The sequence below is a fragment of the Nelumbo lutea genome, chromosome 6, assembly GCF_056320005.1.
Source record: "Nelumbo lutea isolate HS-2025 chromosome 6, American lotus-T2T, whole genome shotgun sequence".
NCBI classification, from domain to species: domain Eukaryota; kingdom Viridiplantae; phylum Streptophyta; class Magnoliopsida; order Proteales; family Nelumbonaceae; genus Nelumbo; species Nelumbo lutea.
This window is the reverse complement of record NC_142689.1, coordinates 17,573,296-17,597,074: the sequence shown is the minus strand read 5'-3', so window position 1 is coordinate 17,597,074 and position 23,779 is coordinate 17,573,296. Positions and strand designations below refer to the sequence as shown.

The following is a 23,779-nucleotide window of genomic DNA, read 5'->3' as shown; positions in this document are numbered from 1 at the left end:
TGAACCAGAACTTACCAAACCGATTCGGTCGTTCGTTCTATCGGGTAGGCCCGACCCATTGAGAGCCCTAGTACTTACGTCCGAGTTGGTATTTCGCAACACAAACGTGCAAACGAGGCGGTTTTTGGTAAAATACAAAAGTTTTGAGTCAGGATCAGAGTCTCCGTTAGTTTTACCGCTTTGCACGGTTAGCGCAAACTATGGTAAAATTTCGGGGTTAAACTTTAACTGCAGTAGTAAAAGTAGGGCTAAAAAGTGGTGTGAGGATAAAGACGTTATTGGGGTGACCGAACAAATAGGGATTTTATTGCCGGCCCTCTCTCTCTCTCTCTCTCTCTCTATTTAATCTTAATTTAATCCAAATCCAGCTTCCTCTGTTTTCTCTATCTCTAACGGTATAAATAACGGCATGTTTGGCAATTTCTCGTCTCTCCCAGCTCGACTCTTGTTCAGAGAGAAAGATAGAGAGAAGCTCTGAAATTCTATCAAACAGATTTGAATCTCTCGAGGGGGCTTCCCAAGAGTTTTTTTTTTTTTTTCTTTGTTTTCTTTGAAGATCCGGAACATTTTTCAAGCAGAGATCTTGCCATTCCGGCGGGAAAACGTTGTTCTTTATAGGAGAGAAGCGGGTTATCTGATGTAGATCTTGAGCTTTTTCATTTTTCTTCAGAGTTCAGAGAGTGTTTGGAGATTTTGGGATTCTTGTGGGGTTCGGCTTCTGTTAGAAAATTTGGGAATTTTTGGGAGGCAATCTAGTGTTTGAATCGGAGGGGCGAATGGTGGTGAAGATGATGAAATGGCGGCCATGGCCGCCACTTTTGTCGAAGAAATTCGAGGTGAAGCTGGTGCTGAGGAAAATGGAGGGGTTTCACGTTGGAACGGGTGAGGAAGAGAAGACAGGGGAGTTTCCGAGATTAACGGTGGAGATCAGATGGAAGGGTCCTAAGATCGCTCTGAGTTCTTTGAGGCGGACGGTGAAGAGGAACTTTACTAAGGAGGAGGAAGCGAGGAGCGACGGGATTGTTGAGTGGAATGAGGAGTTCCAGAGCGTTTGCAGTCTTTCGGCTTACAAGGACAATGTGTTTCATCCCTGGGAGATCGCATTTACGGTCTTCAATGTAAGTTTGATTTGGTTGCTTTTGCTTCTTTTTGGGGCTCCATCTTCTTTTGATTTTCAGCTGATCGTTGGGATTTTCGGTTTTAAGATATTAGGAGGAAAACAACTTCCGTTATGTCAGTCTTTCGTTTTCTCGTTTCTTTTTCTCACTCCTATTTTTCGTTGATGGTGTTTGTGGGGTTTATTGAAAGAAAGGTGAATCTTTGTTGTTATATTTACTACTTTTCAAGTTTGATTTTTTCCTTCCGGTGTAAACTGGGGTGGTCTGTCGATCTTGTGATCTTGTTTAAGTTTCATTGAGAAGATTAGGGTTCTGATGATGATCATATTGCACCTTTCCCACTGTTTTGGGTGAAATATGGCGGCTTTCTGCTGCCCAAACTTATAAATTTTGGCAATATTTTGCTGAAATTTCCATGTGAGGAAGTATTTATTTTCTTTCAATTCTTACTCTCTATTTGATGCCTTCAATGTTTTCTTTTTGGTGAAATGGGAGCATTTATATTCTTATTAATATAAATTAATGTCTGACCCCTTACCTGGATTTTCATAATTGATGTTTTCTTTTCACGGAATTTATTCACCTTTATCCTTATTACCAGAGTATACTGTGGGTTCCCTGCATAGGGTATCATGATAGAGGAATTTCTCTCCATTGTATTTCTTACTCTTTGGAAGGTCGTCACATTTTATTTCTATCTGTAAAATTATTTGGAATTTAAGATTGTATTAGTGATCTCTTTTTCTAGTTTTTAGATTGAGTTATGTCCTGTTCCAGGCTTTTTTTTGTTTGATAGGTATTCGGGCTTTTGTTTGGTTTTTAGTGATCTCTTTTTCTAGTTTTTAGATTGAGTTATGTCCTGTTCCAGGCTTTTTTTTGTTTGATAGGTATTCGGGCTTTTGTTTGGTTTATTTGCAATTTTTGTGGTTTAGGTTGAGGATCAGATTTGTGGTGCACTTTTGGGATATAAGGTTCTTCTTGCTTGCAGGGGATCGGATATGAGGTCACTTGTGTTGGGATTTGTGGTGAATATTTGTTGGGGTCATTGGGAAATTGATTAATGAAATAAATTGATTTTAATTCCACGTTTGGAACTTGGAATAGTAGGAAAGTTGCCGATATTCTTCTATGTTTGTTGTTCTGGAATCTTATCAACTTGGAGATCTTGACTATCCTTGCAATAAAGAAAGTTGCTAGCTAATTATAACCCATACATTGTGCAAGCCCCCAAACCTGAATCGATATTTGTTTTTAAGCCAGTGATTAAAAATCATTTAGGCAAGATTTTCATTATAGTGTAATTGATTTGGGTGGGGGGTGGATTCCATTTCCCAAATTTGAGATTAAAATATGCCCATCTTCATAATTAGATTATATTAGGTCTCAGCCATGCTTCAAGTAAGTTTTGCCCAAGTCAATTTTTAAAGGTCATGGATTGGGTGTGGTCCTAACCTCCAATACTTTTTGCATGAAGTGGTTGACATCCGATGGCAGTGTTTAATGTCCTCAAAGCTTTATACCTCATTAGTTTGTCTTTCCTACTTGATGACTACACCTTCTATCCTTCTTTCACTGTCTGGAGCCAAACTGCCATTTCAACACCAGATATATAGTTTTTTTTTAGGCGGAAATTCTTCAATTTAAAGGTTTTCAAGTATTCTCTAGACTTGTATTTTTTCTGTTATTGGTTCATTTTTCATTCTGTTTTTCACCCTTTTACTTTTCTGCATGTGCCACAGCGTCAGTTTTGTTTCTTTGTTTTAATTGCAGAGCTCAAGCAATGGTTTGTAAGAGTCTTTGAAGTTTGAAGTAATGGTCATACGTTTTATTTTTGAATGCTACATCGGTCAAGAAAGATAGTATTTTTGTAGACAAAATTGGGCTTCGTAATGTTTTTTCTAGCTTTCTCTTGCTTGATTTTGATCATGTAAATGGTTAGTTCTTTTCTAACTTAGAATAATTTAGATTGGTTTAGTTTTGATTTGTTTTCTTCTTTATCCAGGGCTTGAAACCAGGGCCAAAGAACAAGGTTCCTGTTGTTGGAACAGCATTATTAAACATTGCAGAATTTGCTTCTGCATCTGAAGAAAAGGAGCATGAAATAAACATCCCTCTCATTCTGGCTAGTGGCACTGCTGATTCTCAACCCTCTCTTTGTGTATGTGCTTTCTATTGTATGTGTTTTCATAAAATTTCCAGTTATAACATATTTTTTCTTGACTCTCCTTTTCTTGCCATTTTCCCTTCAATGATCATGAGCTTTGTCTTTGTCACAGTTATCTCTCAACTTATTAGAATTGAGAACCACCCAAGAACATGCAGAGACAGTGGCACGGTCAATAGTTCCTGTTCCACTGTCACCCCGATCTGGAGAATCTGTCTCAACGGAGAGAGATGAGCTTTCTGCTCTCAAAGCAGGTCTGAGGAAAGTAAAAATACTGACAGAGTATGTATCAACGCGAAAAGCTAAGAAGGCATGCCATGAGGAAGAGGACAGTGAGGGAAAATGCTCCGCAAGGAGTGAGGATGGTGAATATACATACCCATTTGACACAGACTCCCTTGATGATTTTGATGAAGGAGAGCTAGAGGAAGGGAAGGAAGATTCTAGTGTTAGGAAGTCATTCAGTTATGGAACATTGGCATATGCTAATTTTGCTGGGGGATCATTTTACTCTGACAAGAGGTTCAATGGGGATTACGAGGACTGGATTTACTACAGCAACCGCAAATCAGATGCGAGCTGCTTGCATGTTGAGGACCCAGTGGCGTCAGTCTCTGATCAATCTAGTTCAAAGCGAAGCATCCTACCTTGGAGGAAGAGGAAGCTGAGCTTCAGATCTCCTAAGCCTAAAGGGGAGCCACTGTTGAAGAAAGCATATGCAGAAGAGGGTGGGGACGACATTGATTTTGACCGCAGGCAGCTTAGCTCATCTGACGAGTCCTTTCCTCTAGGGGTAAGCATCCAAATTCCACCCTTACCTGGTTTGCTACATTTCCTGTACTAATTGCTAGTCCTAGTCCTTTTGGTAGAGTTCTGAAAGCAATAATTGTTCCATAATTTGCATCTTGAGAGATTGATATTGAGTGATCTTTTCATGATCAATTTAGTCAGAGTTAGTGGTTGCATCAGCTTCAAATTTGAAAGTAAGACCACCAAGAGTGGAGTTTTTGCCCATATTAATTACAACAATAAAAAAGAAATTACTGAGCATTCAATAGTTGCTTGTGCTTTTTGAGCATTCAAGAATCAGATTACAATAATTTTTTATTTCCTTTTTTTGTTATGAAATTATTCCAAGTTTTGAATCCTAAGAAGCTAGCAATCATTTGACAGTGGCACAAGGCTGATGAAGATTCAACTGCAAATCGCTCCTCAGTGTCTGAATTTGGGGACGACAATTTTGCTGTGGGAAGCTGGGAACTTAAGGAAGTAATAAGCCGTGACGGACACATGAAGCTCCAAACTCAAGTCTTCTTTGCTTCCATTGATCAACGGAGTGAGCGAGCTGCTGGTGAAAGCGCATGTACAGTTCTTGTTGCTGTAATTGCTGATTGGTTCCAAACCAACCAAGATGCAATGCCAATCAAATCTCAGTTTGACAGCCTCATCAGGGAAGGCTCCCTAGAGTGGAGAAACCTATGTGAGAATGAGACATATAGGGAGCGTTTCCCAGACAAGCACTTTGACCTTGAGACAGTCCTCCAGGCCAAGATCCGTTCTGTATCTGTTGTCCCACGGAAGTCTTTCATTGGATTCTTTCATCCAGATTGGATGAATGAAGGGGGGTTTGATTTTTTGCATGGTGCAATGTCCTTTGACAACATCTGGGATGAGATCAGCCGTGCTGGGTTGGAATGTCCCAATAATGGGGACCCCCAGATCTACATTGTCAGTTGGAATGACCATTTTTTCATTCTCAAGGTTGAACCAGAAGCTTACTACATAATTGACACGTTAGGAGAGAGACTTTTTGAAGGATGTAACCAGGCTTATATCCTGAAATTTGACAGGAATACAACAATCCATGAAATTCCAAACGAGGCACACCAATCGGAGGAAAAACCTGCTGGTGATCAACAGGTAGTTCCGTCTGGGGAATCTGGAATGCGGCAGGTCCAGCAGAACAACTCCAAGGAAGTCCCGGCAGCAGGGTCTGTAGTACTAACAAAACCAGATGAATCTGGAAACAGGGAAGCTGAAGAGGAGATCGTGTGCAGAGGGAAGGAGTCATGTAAAGAGTATATAAAGAACTTCTTGGCTGCAATCCCCTTGAGGGAATTACAGACAGATATCAAGAAGGGGTTGATGGCTTCTACACCTCTGCATCACCGGCTGCAAATTGAATTCCACTACACAGAGTTCCGACAGCCAGCACCTGAACCTCCAGCAGCAGAAGTAACAGCGGCAGAAATGGGGGTGGCAGTAAAGGAGGCAGCCTGCTAGGAGAGTTGTGTAAATTTTAGGGGAAAGTGTGTGACTATTCTAATCTTTTTTTTTTTTCCTTAAATTGTTGGTAATGTGGGGTAGATTTTGAGTTGAATGGGTCAAGGAAAGATGAACCCATTTAAGTTTTGTTTTGAGTGCTTTTTTTTCTTTCTTGTAGAGTGCTCTTATTCTCTGTGCCTATAAGAGCATCTATATCAAATGTGTTTTATGTCTATGACAGACCTATGTCTTATTATTTTTTCCTGTTTATTCTGGGTGACAAAGGGTACTGGGATGGTGGCCGTGTACATGACTGTGGATTTGATGTTTCTTAACTTTATTTCTCCAGATGTAACTTCTAATATCCTACTGTAATTTTTTTTCTCTGAACTTCAAGATTATTCCTTCCAGGGATTTCATGAAAATTTAGCTCTTATTTCTTAATTCTTAGTACTTGTGGTTTCTAGTATACCTGTCAATGGGCAAATGGATCTGTTTGAAAACTCAGTTCTTTATTCTCAGTTATCTTGAAAACTTACAGTTTTTTCTTCCGAGTTTTTTTAGGTGCTCAACAAAAACCGAAAAATCAAATCAAAAAATCTGCTGAACCTAACTGATCGATTCAATATTTTTCAAATACTGGTGGCACTGGTTCAGTTTTAGTTAACAAATATCATATATTTATATACCAATCAATCAAAAACTGAACCGATCATGGTTTTGGTTTAATTTCAGTTCGCGTTTTTTTTCAAAAACCTGTGGAACCGGTTTCAAGAAAAAGCTCACATCATGAGATGAGACCAATGTCGATGGGCAAACGGGTCTATTTGAAATGACCCCAGACAAGAGATGGCTGGATTAAAACGTAGTACAAAACAAACCACTGATCCTTGAAGTGCTCTTCACTTTCCAGTGGTCGCGGTTTCATGTATCTGCTCTCAAGTGTCAACAACTACACTAAGTGCTGATATGAGTTTTTGAAGGTGAAATTGACCTTTTCTTTGAAAGCTGATTTTTTTTATTGCTTTTGTCATTTCTGAGAAATCCATTTTCAGATGATAGAACTTGTACCTGGTTATTTTCCATTCAAGGATATGACTTAAACATGAATTTGGCTCTAACTCAAGTAATTTTCCAGATATATATATGCTTTCTAATTTGACTCTATAAATTGATAAAACCATGCTTTCTAATTGAACAGTTGGCCTGTTCTGACAAAAAAAAATAAAAAAATTAAAAAAAATAATAACAAAAAATGGTCAAAACTGTTCGAACGGTTAATCGCCCGAATCAGCGGTTTACTGACCAAAATCAATAGTTTTGAGCAAATTTCTAGTTTTAGGAAAAACTGAAACCGGTCACCTAACCAGTTCCCGGTTTTGAAAACCATGGATAAAACTATCTTATTTTTCCTTCATATTCTGTTTGTGGCGATGGAATTGGAGTTTTGGTTCCAATGAAGTATAAATTTTCTATCAAAATGAAAACTTTTGACTTTGTATTTCTCAAAATCTTCTTCTAACTGTTTTGGGTTGTCATCTTTTTATGTATAAAAGAAATTGGAGATACTCAAAAATTTTTGTTTTTATGTACCATGTTTTGGGTTGTTTGATGATTTTGGTGGTTGTCATCTGGAAATGTTTGATGAAAATTAATTTTATATATTTTTAAATAATAAGTTTTCTAATGTGTTTTTCGCATATAATTGTTTATAACTTCCAAACAATTTTTAAATCCCTTGTTATAAGAAATATCATAAATAACAATTCTTTATAAGGCATAAAACTATAGAAATAAATACTCTTCCGAGGTTTCAAACTTTCAATATTTTGATCACCAAACAATTTCACAACATTCAAAGATTCAGAACAACAGAGAACAAACTTCTAATAATTCAAAGCTCGAAGATGTTTCCGAAACTTTTTTAATCAGATTTCAGCCAAAGACCAACTTCAAAAGAAATATATGAATTAAAATGTAGTCCTCTCAAGGGGTTGGGACTTAGTTCCAAACCAGAATCTACTGGCTGTATGACTCAATTATAAATTATGTTAACTGAGACTCTGAGAGTATCAGGTTTGACCTAATAGACCTTATTATAGTTTATAGTATATATATTATATTAATAAAATAATATATAATTATATTATATATATTAAATATATATAAATATTAATTTATATAAAGATTATCTCAATCAGAAAACTGAATGCAAAATTATAACCTTCGAATTTTTTTATTAAAGTCAAATATAAAAAAAAGGACATAAAACCATGGCCAAGTGAAAATTCAACCATCCGGATCAACAGCGGGTTGGGAACAATGATTTTAATCCTTCTTCAATTCATTTGGTTGAATTGACACATTTGGTTGGTGCCGGAGATATGATAATATTACAAATATTAGGGCCGTCTTTGTAAATATATAATTGGTTGGGGTCTTATCCAACCCCAGGTGCCAACCCCGAAACACGTGGCAAAGTAAGGGGGCCCACATAGGGATACACGTGATGTAAATATGGAAGTGGGGGTCCCATCAAATGTGCACGTGGGCCACATCGTAGTACTGCAATTCTGGGCCTGATTACTTCAGCGAGAAAAAAGGTGGCCAGTGGGCAGTGGCCACCACACTAGTCCGATTCTGGGCCTGGGGGAGTGTGTGGGCGTCAGGCATGTGATGTGAGCAGAAACAGAAGCTAAGAAGAAGTAAGAAGAATAAATGTGCCTTTCCCTCCCTTCTTCACTAATTACTACCTTGCTTTGTTTTACAGGGAAGCTAGCTCAGAGCAGAAGAGCTATTCAATGGGACAAACCCTTGGATACTGTGGATTCGTTTTCCAATGTGGTTTGTAAAGGAAAGGTAGACCGTTTGAGCTTTGAAGTTTGAACTTGTAAGGAAGGAAAAAAGATTCTTTGCTTTCTTATTCACCTTTCTGTTAAAATCCCTCTCTCTCTCTCTAGGTATAGTAAAGTTTTTTACAGCCTGTCTGTCATTCTGTCTCTCTCCATTGGAGTATCAAACAAACAAAGAAGTTTGTCGGGTTTTGGGCTTAAAAGCTTGGACCAAATTTGACCCAAATTGATTAACAAGGATTTCAAAAAGGAATCCAACTTTTGCTCCCATTTTCTGCAGAAATTCTTCCAAAAAGCTTCAAGGGTAGCTGTGTTGTTTGTGGGGCCCCTCACCAGATGGACGGTCTGGATCTTCCATGTTATCTATATTTCATTTAAGCAGAAGATGTGTACCTCAAATGTGCATTATCCAGCACGACAGACAGTCATTGGCTTGCAAATGTATTGGATTCAGGTGAGATATTTTAAGAGCAAACCCATTTACTCAATGGATCTGTCATTTATGGGCCTCCAATGTTAGTAGAGATTAAAGAAGCCTACCAGAGTTAAAAGTCAAACTGACAAGAAAGGATACTTTGGGCACTATCGTGGTCATGGACATTAACCACCAACCATCAAAGAAGCTTCCTTTAGGCCCGATCTACTTGAATAGCTGTCCTCGGTGGACCGTAGATCCAACACCATTTCATCAATGAACTCTTAGTACAGTTACAGTAGCCTCATCGGAAACTTCAGTCAATCAAACAATGGGTCGGGCAGACCCGATAGACCCGAACCTAACTACCTAATCAACTTAATTATGTTTTTTTTTTTCTTTTTAATTTCTTTTAAAGGGCTACACAGTGGGATAACCCATCACCCAACTCATAACCCTCCAAATCAGGTGCAGGTGAGATTCGATCCTAAGTTTCCGCTACGAGACCTGACCAATCATCTGTTGGCACCTTGCAACCAAACCAATTATGTAGTGTTTGGATCCGCAATCGGGATATAGGCATAAAACAGGCCAAGGCTGGGCAGCCGTGGGCTGGCACAGCCCACAACCCTTGGCCATGCTGGGCCAGGGAGTTCAGGCTCATGGGTTGGAAGGCCCCTGGCCCATATAGGCCCATGCTGGAACAACAGCCTACGTGCCTGGCACAGTATAGCCCGCGGAATGGTGCAGAGAAAATGAAAATCATGCTCGCCTGCGGACCAAGCCCCGGGCTCATATCAGGCTCCCCTCTCTGTGAATGGCCCAGTCCGACCCACTACAGGATGGCCCGGAAATGTAGGCCATTCCAGCCCACATTACTCTTAGTCACCTATAGAAAAGTGGTTTTGGCTGTTTTTTAACCAATTAAGATCCAATAAGGCTGCAACTTGGATCGGGTTAGCTCAGACCCAACCTGAAAAAAGTCAGGTTGATGCTCAAGTTAGGGTTAGGGTTGAAATTTATGATTCTGATTTTCCTTTGGGTTGGGTTAGAGTTGACCCCTCATGCAACCCAACCTAGCCTAAACCCGACTCTATGGTACATATCATATATATATATATACATTGATTCGCTTAGATGCATGGTAGTTGTATAACCACCACCTCATACTATCATTTATTTCATTTAAGATAATCACTTCACCTATGCCTAATTAGAAATACTAAAACCTTGATAATATATTTTATGTTTTCTAAATATTTTATTCTTTATCTCCTCTCTGTTATTTGCCACCCAATCACCCATAGCTTGCTGCTCATAAAAATCTATTATAAGTCACCATAAAAACTATAGTTATTTCAAACACTTTTTTTCCCGAATTTTGTACTTAAAGAACCAATAAAAACATGGGATAAGTAGGTTGCACTCACCTTAGAATTCTGAATTCCATTACAGACCTACAATAATTCAAAATTTCAAACACCTCCACCTATAACACCAATACCAACCCATGTATTGGCATCAATTCCGATGTGGCACCTACCCCAACTGTACGGTGGAGCTAAGATTTGTGGGGGGTGGACTAAACAGTAAAAACCCCTAAAAACATTAACAGACAAATACTAATAAAACATATGATTAATATCTATTATCTATATATTAAAATATCATTTTGGCTGTGTTTTTTTATTCTAATGGTCGGACCTTCAATAAAAACACAGGAGTGAAGAAATTGTCTCATTTTTTTGAATTTTCTATTTTTTATTCCATGTCATTTTTTAAACAACCAATGATATGCTCTCCTTCACCATAAAAATTACCTAAAATCTCTCTCTCTCTCCACACGTTCTGAATAACCTAAATAATATATTCTCCTAAAATACCCCCTAATATCCGTCGCTTTCTCCTAAATTATCTTCAATTTAATAGAGATTTCTCTCCTAAAATATCTATAATCCTATTTATCTTCTCCCCCACTTTTTATCTATATTTATCTAAAGAAAGTTTGAATTAAAAATTTATTAAATATTCTCATTAAATTATGTAATAATTTCAAATATTTATTGAAAACACAAAAAATAGTTATTCTCTCTCTCTCTCTCTCTCTCTCTCTCTCTCTCTCTCTCTCTATATATATATATATATATATATATATATATATATATATATATATATATATATATCTTGTTCCCACACTTTCCCAATAACCTAAATAATATCCTCTCCTAAACCACATCTCTCCCTTTCTCCTAAATTATCTCTAATTTCATAGAGATTTCTCTCTTAAAATATCTCTAGTCCTATTTATCCTCTCCCCCACATTTTATCTATATCTATCTAAAAATAGTTTTAATTAAAAATAAATAAAATTTATTTAATACACAGGGAATTAATAACTTTAAAATATTTATTAAAAACATAAAATATAGTTATAATAGATTTAATATTATTCACATTATTAATAATTTTATATTTTTACAAAATTATTATTTTTTGGATTATTCTATTTAAATGTTATTCAAGTAAATTATGTACTAACAATATAAATTATTGTTTATCAGATTACTCAATTTAAATTTCATTCAAATAAATAAATAGTTAACAAAAAATAAACAAATATTTGTTTAAATACTTCAATAAATAAATATCTAAAATAACTAAATAATTATATAACAAAATATTTAAGATTATGTAATAACTTTAAAATAAATAAACGTCCAAGAAAGAAAATTTTATATATTTTATATATTATTTAAATAAGTAGATATTTTAACTAACGAGATATTTAACATAACTAGATTTTAAATTGTTAAAATAATGAAATTATGTAATAAATTTAATAAAATCTTAAAAGTAGAAAAATAATTATTAATATAATATTCAAATTAATAATAATTTAATATTTTACAAAATTAATAGAGACATTATGTAATAATAGTATAAGTTATAATTTCGTGGATTATTAAATTCAATAAATAGTAAATATTTTAAAATTTAAATAATGATATTATTTAAATAAATAAATAATATTGAAAATAACTAGTTTCACTTATAACAATTATTAATTTTAGAAAATAACTTTCAAAAAATTAAAGTTTATTAATAATAATTTTAAAATCTTAATCTATATTTATTATATATTTATATATACTATAATCAATATTGGTTGTATTTCAAGTAATTATTTTTTTTTTGTGATAAATATATTTTCAATAATTATGTATAAATCTATTTTTGTTTTGTTATTTAACATAAAATTTTTATTAGTTATTAGAGATTAAACTATTGTTATTTAACTTTTTAAGTTTAATTTATTTTCTTTACTGTATTTATTGTATTTTTGTTATAATTATTGAATAATATTTATTATAAATTAAACTATTGTTTGAGACTACACTATTTATTGACTAATTTAATATATTTTTTAGTATTTATTGTATTTTTGTAATGATTATATTTATTGTAATCTTATTACCAATATATTTTCAATAATTGTGTATTTTCACTATAAATTTTCAATAGTTATTGGAGATTAAACTATTTTTATTTATTAGAGATTAGACTATGAATTTAGCTAAAATTAGGAGTGTTCACGGGTTGGTTCGGTTCTGTTATAGGTTGTTTGGCCAAACAAATAGACTTGGTTAGGTTGAGGAGTTGGTCACCCGAAACTAGGGATGCAAACAAATCGAATCATATTCGAACCAAGTTATATCCTAATTCGATCTGATATTGTTAGTTGCTAATCCCGGATATGATACACATTGATCTAAATTCAAATATGATGAGAAAGTCATATTTTCGGATCTGATCCAATCTGATTTGATTTAAAAAGAATTAATAAATTATTTAAATGAAAATAAAATATAACAATTTAAATGAACGACACTAGCTGAAATTAATTATTATTATTTTTGTGTTATAAAAAATTTATTAATAGTAGTATATAAGGGAAAATCTATGATGTGGAAAAGAATAAGGGAAAACCTACTGGCTACCACGTTTATGATACCAGTTGAATGGTAAAAAAAAAATTAGATATCATATATTTTCTATATAATTGTTGAACTCAAAATATAAATAATTATTAATTATATAAAAATTAAAAAATATAAAAAATTGTATAATCTTATGTGTTTCTATTATTTAGCTTTCGCTTGACAAATCTCGTGCATCGTACAGGTCCCCGCTAGTGTGTGTGTGTGTGTCTGTGTGTGTGTTAAAACAAGGAAGTCTAGAAATCTTCTGCTTTTTTATTTTTAAAAATTTTTAATCCATGTCATTTTTGAAACTACCAATTAGAAATGGGACTCTAGCAGATAAAGGCATCTTTTTGCCCTAAATATCAATAAAATTAATATTTTTATAAAATAACAAAAAATAAGGTAACTTTTTTAGAAATATATCAAAAAATGGCAGTAATACTATTCATCTTCTTTTTTATGTTGCTCTCTCAAGAGTAAGTCGATGGATCCATTTATTTACCGTTAACATTCTTTCTGTTGTCTTCTCTTTTGTTGGATTTCCCGGAAGCTTGCCATGTGGGAGCATGATGAGATCGATCTATTTTGCATTCACCGCTAGCAAGACCAATCCACTCTTTCTACACTTCGAACTGTCGCAACTCAGAAGTTCAAACGAAGTACTAGAAAAATTGCAATGTTTCAATATTATTACAGAGCCCTCAAACGAATACAAGATCAACGGCCCACTACCCTCAAACAAATTGGGATTGCTGAAAAATATTTTCCTGGGTCTGAGGGACTAGTTATTAAACATACCACCTCATTTCGTAATTTTAGATACATTTAGTTTCATATTCTTTTTTAATATCTTTGACGATCAAATTTCCGTATTAAAATGTTCTCTCTTCCTTTTGCCTTCTTCATCGAGGAACAAAGAGGCTAAAAATGGGAAATAAAACAACAACAAGGTGAAAAAAAAAAGCTTCAGTCAATCTCTTCAATGGCGATGGCAGCTATAGGAGTGTCGAGAGTTCCATCTTCGTATCTCAATCAGAGAACCAACACTACCTCACTCACCTTCCATCAAATTCACCAATCCAAACCTCTCTTCTTCATCTCACATTACTGCCAATAAGATTCAGAAAAGAGAAGGAACACGATGAACACAAGCCACTACCCTTTTTTGATATTTTCTAAAAAAGCTACCCTATTTTAATTATATTCAGGGCAAAAAGTTGCCCTTATCTGATATAACCCCATTAGCAATTTTCCCATAAAAATATTCCTAAAATCTCTCATTCTCTCTCTCTCTCTCTCATAAGTTATCTCAAATTTAGTAGAGAGTTTTTATCTTAAACTATCTCTATTTTTTATTTATCTTCTCCCCCACTTTTTACCTACATCTATCTAAAGAAAGTTTGAATTAAAAAATTTAAGAAGTATTTAAATATTATAACAAAATTATATAATAGCTTTAAAATATTTATTAAAAAGACAAAAAATAAATATAATCGATTTAATAATACTCATATTATTAATAAAGATATATTTGTACAAAATTCATCACGAAATTATGTACAAACAATGTAAATTATGATTTTCTGGATTATTCAATTTAAATGTTATTCAAATAATAAAAATATAACATTAAAAATGAAATATTATTTAAATATTTCAATAACTAAATATCTTAAATGACAAAATATTAAAATCAACATTTTAAATCAGTTAATAATATATTTTAAATAGTTATTGAATAACTTTCAATTATAATAAATAGATTAAGATATTAAATATTTAGTTAAATAACGAAACATTTAACATAACTAGATTTTAAATAGTTAAAATAACAAAATTATGTCTTAATAATACTATAATTTTATGGATTATTAAATTCAACAAGTAATTAATATTTTAAAATTTAAATAATGATATTATTTCAATAAATAAATAATATTGTAAATAACTAATTTTATTTATCCAATTAATAATTCTAGAAAATAACTTTCAAAAATTTATTGTTTATTAATAATAATTAAAAAACTTAATATTTATTTATTATATATTTATCTATATTAAAATTAATATTTATTGTATTTTAGTAATTATTTGTTGTTTTTGTAATAAATATGTATAATCTATTTTTGTTTTTCTATTAATATATAATTTTTAATAATTATTGGAGTTTAAACTACTATAATTTAAAATTTAATTTATTGTGTATTTTTGCTATAATTTTTTAATAGTTATTGAAAATTAAACTATTATTCATTGGTTGGTTTGGTTCAGTTGCAAGTTGTTTGGCCAACCAAATTGACCTGGTCACTCATGTTATATCGGTTTGGGTGATCAATTTTTTGGTTTGGTCGGTTGGTTCAAAAGATTCAAACTTAAGAAATGAAATTTAAAAATTAAGTTCAAATTAAAAAAAAAACAATGGCACTATTAAAAATTAAATTTATGATATAAACTATTTTAGCTTAAGAAATATTGGAATTTTCCCACTTTTACGTATTAAAAAATATATTTAAAATATAAGTATATATCTATGGTCGGGTCATTCGATTTTAGTGTGTTTACAAATGGGAAAAGTGAAACTAATCCAACCCAGTCTGGTTGGGAAATTGTTGAACTAAAGCCGAATGGAAATATTAGAAATTGGGTTAGTCAGTCTCATTAGTTTGATTTGAAATTGCAATGGAGTAGAGCGGGGACGAGGAGACTCTCACCACCACGGTCCCCACGAAAATCCTCATCCGCATCCGCATCCCCATCCCAGCTAACAAGGACAAAGTTATCTCCATCCCCGTCTCCATGGGGATCCCTACTCCTCATGGTTCTTTATAATGTCAACCATTATGTTTTTGTTTTTTATTTTATTTTAAAATGAAAATAAAATAATCAAAATTTATAATCACATTAGAAAAGATTCAAACATATTCAACCATATTTTTAAAAACATTAACTTATAGACATATGTGTACATATATGCATATATATTAGTGGGGATCCCATGGGGCGGGAATCAGGGTCCATGTGGGGCCCACACCATCCCTGCCAATGGGGATGAAAATTTCTCCATCTTTGTCCCCGCAAGGGGAAAGTCAATGTGATCCCACCCCATTGTGGGCAGATCCCCACGGGGATCGAGGAAATGGGGAAATTGTCATCCCTAAGTTTGATAAACAACCTTATCTAAAATTAATTATTGTTATTTTGTTTGTAAAAAATTATTAAAAGTAGTATATAAAATATAAATAATTATCAATTATTATATAAAACAATTGTATACTCTTGCATGTTTCTATTGTTTATCCTTAACAAATCTCGTGCATCGCTTGGGTCCCTGCTAGTAGACTACTAAAGCATGAGGAAATGGGTCCACTCAAAACCTGCAAACACCACTTGATACATCAGATCCACGACATTATTTCTCCTACATACGAGTAGGGATGCAACTTGGGCGGGCCCAACCCAAGGCCAAGATGACCTTGACCTCATGCTTGACTTCGGGTCTAAGCTGGGCTCTGACCTTAGGCCCAATATTTTGGATTGTTACCTTAAACCCTGCCTAGCCTACCTGACTTGCAGCCCTAGATATGACTATATTCTTGAAAAGTTTAATGGGGAAGGGAAACATAGGATGGATAGTCCCTAGCTTTTTAATCTAGCAGCTTCCTTGGAAATTGGTCTTCGGAACAACTCTATCTTTTAAAACCTGCGTATTTGTTTTGAGCCTTTGAATCACCAAGGTGCATGGTTTTATTTATTGTTTCATGGGACTATATAACGGGGAGTAGCCCACACCCAAAACCCATAATCCCAACCCTAGTGACAACGGGATTTGATCTCAATTCTCCACTCCAATTAGACCTTTTCTTAGATTGGGCTTGGATTTGGCTTTCGCCAATATTTCAATGGGCACTGTCTCAAACCCAACCCTAACACAATGTAAAATCAGGCCCAAACACAGCTCATGAACAAGTCTAATTAAAATTAATCAGAGAATTTATCAACCAAGCTACCATCAGTTGGCCTAGCGAGTTAATTTTCTTAGGGGGTGTTATTGTCATGGTTTTATATGTCTTTCATTCGACTCACAAACACACACAACCAACATTTTAAAGGGCATTTTCATTTGGTTGTTGGAACCAGCAAAAATCTCCTTTCTTGACCAATGAAAGACAACTTTTCAAACGCAACCACATGGCTCAAAAAGAAAGCTGACTTAGCCAAGTGACTCTGTATATCTTGGGTCAATATTCCTATATTGTCTACAATGCAAAATATATTTATACATGATGAAATATGTATTAATATATACTTTTTAATCTTTTCATATATTATATATTTTTATATAATATGTTAACATAGTATATTATATTTTAATGTATTATGTAACATAATAGATAAATGGTCGTATGGCCAAAGTTGGAATGCTTCTAAACATGTGAGCCACACAAAAACTATGTGTTGAGTTCAAAAAATTGAATCAGTAAAAATGGTGGTTGTGATTCTGTCACCCTTTAACCATTATCCGAGTATCACCTCAATTATCAATTAAAAACTTGTTTGGAACAAAAAAAAAAATCCTTTGATGGGGTAGATTAATTGCAAATGGACTCGATGGGTCCAATTAATGAGATCAAGGATTTGCATACATTGGGCCTAGCTAGGGCAAATCTAGATCAAACTGATGATCCGATTATAGAGGTTTCGGGCCTGTACCATGTGTCCCAATTATATAGGGTCAATAACAATCTACACCAAGAATCTATTTGCAGACTGGCAAACCATTACCTATATTTATGGGAACCCACATAACTTTCAAATAAATAAATCACAATTCACAACAATTTATATTTATGACTATATTTATATTTATAATAGTATTAAAAGTGTGAATGATAGTGTGGAAATTTTGTTTGAATAAAATATCCTGATTTTTTAATTTGGTCCCTCTTTAATTGTAATGATAGAAAATGTAATTTGTGCAACTACTTTTCTTCTCAATCAAATCCATCTCATTAAGTTTTATATTTAAAGTATTAACTCCGATTATGATCCATTGAATCCAATTATTGACTATAAATACCCTTGTTTTTTAATTTGTTCAATTTGTAATTATGAGGATATGAAATGTAATTTGAACTACTACATTTCTCCTTTGGTTAAGTCTTATACCAAGGCATAAAATGAAATTTGAACTATTGCATTTCTCCTTATTCAATTTCCTTTTGTTAAGTCTTATATTTTAATAGCAGTATAGATAAAATGCATGCTTTTTAATTCATCCCCAAAATGGAAATTGTAATTTTGTCTTGGTTGTGAGTAAATAATTCAACCATTTGGATCAAATAGGTCAACCCATGATATCATGATTACATAAAAACGTTTAAAATATAAATAAATACAAATCATTATAAAAATAAAAATATATAAAAAAGGCACATCTCTAATATTTTATGTTAATTGCATTAAAGTGAAATGTGTGTGATAAATGATAATTTTTCTAATTGATGTTGGAATGAAATGTAAATATAAAAGCAGCCAAAAATAAAATTATTTTCATGGTGGTGGACCACCAATTCAACATTCCAAGTCAAATGAGTCAACTCTTGATATCATAATCAAATAAAAATTTTAAAAAACAAAAAAAAAAACACAAAATATAAATTTTGTAAAAAAACATTTAAGCGCGTATATAACATTTTGTGATAATCATATTAAAGAAAAATAAGTGTGATACATAATAGTCATTTTTATTGATATTGGAAATGAAATATAAAATTTAAAACTAGCCCATAAATGAAATTATTTTCTTGGTGGTAGGTCAATGGTTCAAATTTCCAGGTCATGTCAACCCTTGATCTCATGGTTAAATAACAAAAATAAATAAAAAAAGATATAAATACAAAAAAAGAAAAAATATAGAAATTTTGTATAAAATATTTGGGTACATATTTGATATTTTATATTAAACATATTAGAAATTAAACATTATTAATAAGAATTGTTTTTATTGATGATATAAAATAAAATAAAAATTAATCTAAAATGTGAAATTATTTTCCTATTTGGTGGCAAATTAACAATTCAATCTTCTAGGTCAAATGTGTCAACCCATGATGTTATAATTAATAATAACAATTATAAAGATAAAAACACAAAAATATACAAATTATGTAAAAAACATGCAAGCATATCTCTATAAACCATGTTAAAGAAAAATAAGTGTGACAAAGAAGAATTATTTTTATTGGGACGGAGATAAAATACAAATTTAAAACCAACCAAAAGTTGATTTTTGATTGGTAGCAAGCCAATAATTCAACATTGTGGGTCAAATGTATCAACCCTTGATGTCATAATTAAACTATAAATATTGAAAAAACGAAAACACACAAAAATATAAGAATTCAATTTTTTTTATATAAAACATTTGGACAAGGTCTAATCCGATCCAATGAATACTTTGGGGTATTAAATCTAGATTGATCTAATTCAAGGTCTTATTGGAATGTCCAATCCATTCAAATTTATTTGATTGGAACAAGTCCAACCCAAATTTGCTCCATTGACACCCCTATATCATGTGACTCATCAAAAGGGTATGGGAGTGTTGTAATGGCTCTTACTGAAGGAAATCCAGATTTTATCCTTACAAAACTGGTCCTCACAACACTTGTAGTCATGCATTGGGAACATCTCCCCATTAATAAAAACATACAATTATGGAGATGTTTCCAATGCATCGTTGCAATTGTTATGAGTGATAATATTATTGAGCCTGTGTTTTTATGATAACAAATTCTCTTAGAATACTAATATGTGTGAAAGAAAAATGTACAAACATTTCATTTGATTTCTTAAATGGATTGAGTATGAACCAAGAAAATGAAGAAATCCCTCCCATAATGAAAAGGAAAAAGTACCTTATATTGAAAAGAAAGAATAAATCAAGGTCAAGAGCAGCCATTGTCATTAATCTAATTAAAACTTGATATAATAAGGATGTGCACTAAGGGCATATCTTAGACCTACCTCGGTTTAAAACTCAACCATAGAGATTAATGGTTAGACTGAAAAAAGGCCTAAGGTTATTCCTGGATCTTAATTAAGTGAAAAAGTGTGAGACATTGAACACACGTTTATGGATTTAAAAGTGAGGTGCTAGCCAAGAATACATAGGGATGTCAATATTAAGGAATGAATTTGATACTTCGATGGTGTTTGGTATGGCTTCCGCTTTTTTGATAAATGGTGCCAGTTCATTGCCATATAGGCATTCGTACCAGAATGTTATTTGGTAAGCATGTTTATCCAATAAACATTTATATCGGTTTACATACAAGCCAATCATTGGAGAAAGCTTCATCTTTGCATTTCCCCCAACACCAAGGTGTTTGTTTATTATTCCGCTTATGTGACACCTAATGGCACCAAAAGGTGCCTAGTGGCACCTATCTGTCAACAAACAGTAGAAAAACATGTGCCAACCACTTTTTCTCAGTTTTGAAATACATACGTTTTTTTTTTTTAATAAAAGAAAGCCATGCCAACATGGACACCGTGAAGGGTCCCATTTTCTAGGTGTAAAGTTAGCACATGAGATAAAATTTCTGTATATAAAAATATATATAGGTAAGGGAATAAAGGGAAACCTTGTATTGTCGCAAGGGTTGGAGAAAATACCATTAGAGTCAAACCACTCACCAAAATCGACATACTCTCTATACTAAAGCTGCATTTGACATTCCTTGTTTTTAAGGACTTATCTCCTTTTTACATTTAAAAATTCATTATTCATTGAGGCATTTTAACTCAAAAAAATGAGATAAGTCCTTCAAATAAGGAATGTCAAATGCAGGCTAATACAACGATATAGTAAATAGCAAAAGGCAAAAGAAAAACCAGAGAGTCCAATACCTTCATAGCCATTCAACTCAGCCATAGCATGTAAAAGCTCATAAACAATAATAACATAGGTGGGGGGAGAGGGGGGGTGGTGTTTATCAAATAAACGTTTATCTAAAAAATTGTTTCTTTAAACGTTTTTACTTTTGTTGTTTGGTTGGATGTTTTATGGGCGTTTTAAGAAGCACCCCATTATGTTACTTTCCACGTTAGCAATAATGAATGTTTCTTGAAGTTTGGAAGTTTGGTTGTTTGGTGGGGCTTTTCAAGAAACAATCACATGAATGATTCAGTGTGGTATATTTCCTTGATATTTGAGTGCCATTGAGCTGATCTAACAGTCTAAATTACTCATGCCTGCCTCTAATGGCTGAATTTGAGATCCAATTAGGGGTGTTTATGGGTTGGGTTGGGTCAGTTTCAATAATTATTTTAGGTAAATTATAAAAACCCCCTCTACTATGACCATGAGACAAAGACTCCCTTTACTTTCCGTTAATCCCTATACTACCCTTGTAAACCAAAAGAAAAACACTGTTCATCTCCCACGACCTCAATGGGTGACAAAGGAGGGGGAGGAGAGGCTGTCAAGAAGCAACAACGTCCATCTTCGCCTACAATTGAGGACTCCATTTATTTCTCTCCTCCTTCAGTTCAATTGGAACAACAACAGCAGTGTGAAGCATTCACTATGAATCCGAAGAGACCCAGATAAGCTACCGGTCAATTGAAGCTCCTGCCTTCATCATCCCAACAACAATAGCGAAATCCATAGATTACTGAGATTAATAGCGAATCGAAACCGTCTCCAACAGATAACCCATAAGCCCAAAATCACACCACTGCAGAATCCTCTTCTCCAACAGCCTCGACTCCCTCGCACTCCCCTCTCCCTTCTTTATTAGCTGCGTCAGGCCATGACACCAATAAGTGGGGCAACAAGCAGTTTCATCAACAACTTCGAAAGGGAAAAGAGTTTGGAGGATTTCAAAAGAAAGCTAATGGAATGGGGTCTTTGTTGCAAAATAAAGTACAGGGGGTCTTTGTAATTTACCTGTTTTTTACAACGGACCTGACCTTGTTGGGTTGCTTATTCAAATCGAAACCTTACTCACACTGAAGTAAAACCGATTCAAACATGAAGGGTTGGTTTGAGTCAATTTAGCCAGTTGGTTTGGGCATGGGCAATGGGCAAAAGCAAGAAGCTGTGTAGTGTTTAGTGTGTACAACAGAAATTTAAAATTTCTCCCCAAGTTTGGCAAGTTTAAAGCCTTAGAGATCTTTCTTGCATGGCTTGCTCATCCCAAAAAGGTAATAAATAAAGATATTTTGAAATTGACTCAAACTTCCCCGCTATATCTCATTTCCATGTTTCCTTTTTCGGTGTGAACTTTTAAACTCAAAAAAAATGTAAAAAAGAGAGGGTAAGAAATCTTAGAAGAAGGAAATAATAATCGCAAGACAAAAGCAATTCCCCATTTAACTGACGTTAATTAACTTAAAGCTAACTAGGATAAGAAATGACTATGACTAAGAAAGTAAGAAGCAAGACGCCAATAGCCAATAATGGAAACACTCTACTTTAGTGAATTACATGTTCAATTTGGTTCAGTTCAGTTTAGTTACTTGCAATAACTGAAACCGACCGGTGATTTTAAAAAACCAGCCAAATTGGGTTGAGTTGGTTCAATTTGATTGATTTGGTTGGTTTTGTTCACAATCTGAACACTCCAATGGTAGAAATTGTATGCAAATCAAATCTAACGATCAAAATCACTTGCATAGATCCTCAAAGTGTGAAATTGATATCCAACGGTGTATCCTGTATGCAAATCTAACGGCTTGTGTGACTTGATTAGTTTATTATCAACAGCTTGTATGCAAATCAACATTATCACATCCACTGGACTACCAAATGAGCGTCAAATTAAAACGAATTTGAAAAGTGGTCAGTCCACATCTTGAAGTGGATCGGTCCAATTGAGGTGAAACTGATCTCAGTTGCGCTTACTTACAACCAAACAATGATCTCGGCTGGGCTTATTTATGATGGAATTAAAGTTTGAAGTAGCTATATTTCATTTTTCATGAAAAATTCTCTTCTACCATTAAAAAACTTAAAAAAAAAAAACGTTATAGTGTTTTCTTTAAAATCCCTTTGTCACTCTCATCGTAGTGATAGAAAGAAGGCTTATCTTCCCTTTCAAAAAAAATAAAAGGTTCACCTTCCTGGACAAATGGAAATCAGAAAGAATGATTTTGCTTTGGTAACCAATCAAGGGTTAAACCTACGAAACCCTGGAATTCTTGTCACCCTTTTCCCCAAAAAATTAAGAAAAAATGCACGAATGGACGGGCTTACCGACGTCGAACGACAAGACAGTCAATGACGACAACTTTTTTCTATCAGGATGGCTCCTCTAGAGAAGATGACAGCTATTTTCTCCTCTGCAGTGTGCGAATGGCGGATCAGGCCTACTTGTAGCCAATTCAACTGCCACATCGACATCAGATGAGATTGGCATTTCTTGAAATTAGGGGTGCAAATTGGGTTTGTCCGAGTTAATAATTTATACTGTTTCGGGTTGAAATTATTGAAATTTTGACAAAATTCCAACCCTAACTTAGAAAGGTTGCACCCTTACTTGAAATGCAAGACTGTTGGGGGAAGCAAGAATTTGAAGCTTTCCCAAATGGTTAGATGCATTTTCACCATATTTTTATAGACACCTGAACCAATTAGACAGTGGTTGAAGTGTAAATAAATGATCACACATAGCCGGTGCATATGTGACATCGTTTTTCTCAAAAAATGGTCACAGAAGCAAACATGCCAAATATTGGGGGTATTTGGTATAAGGAAAAACTTTGGCTGTTGGGGGCCAACAACCTTTCTTGTTGAAGGAGTTTCTAGGTTGGGCACGTTATCATGAGAGTGGGCAAGTTAATAATTGTCCATTGATTTATTTTGAGTAAAAACCAAAGCATACTTATGAATTGGTTAATTGCCATCAATGTGCCCAACCCATAAGCTCTATCCACAGGAAAGGCTGTTGGCCTCCAATAGCCAAAGCTAACCCTTT

The 23,779-nt window shown here is 33.8% G+C and overlaps 1 protein-coding gene across 1 annotated transcript; it reads left to right on the top strand.

The window, feature by feature from the left end:
• Positions 1-298: 298 nt before the first annotated feature.
• Positions 299-5,972, top strand: LOC148847659 (structural maintenance of chromosomes flexible hinge domain protein). The gene is made up of 4 exons (XM_088948719.1): positions 299-1,118; positions 3,121-3,276; positions 3,395-4,075; positions 4,456-5,972. The coding sequence occupies exons 1-4, from the start codon at positions 777-779 to the stop codon at positions 5,563-5,565; spliced, it is 2,289 nt and encodes a 762-aa protein (XP_088804845.1). The 5' UTR covers positions 299-776; the 3' UTR covers positions 5,566-5,972.
• The last annotated feature ends 17,807 nt before the right edge of the window (positions 5,973-23,779 follow it).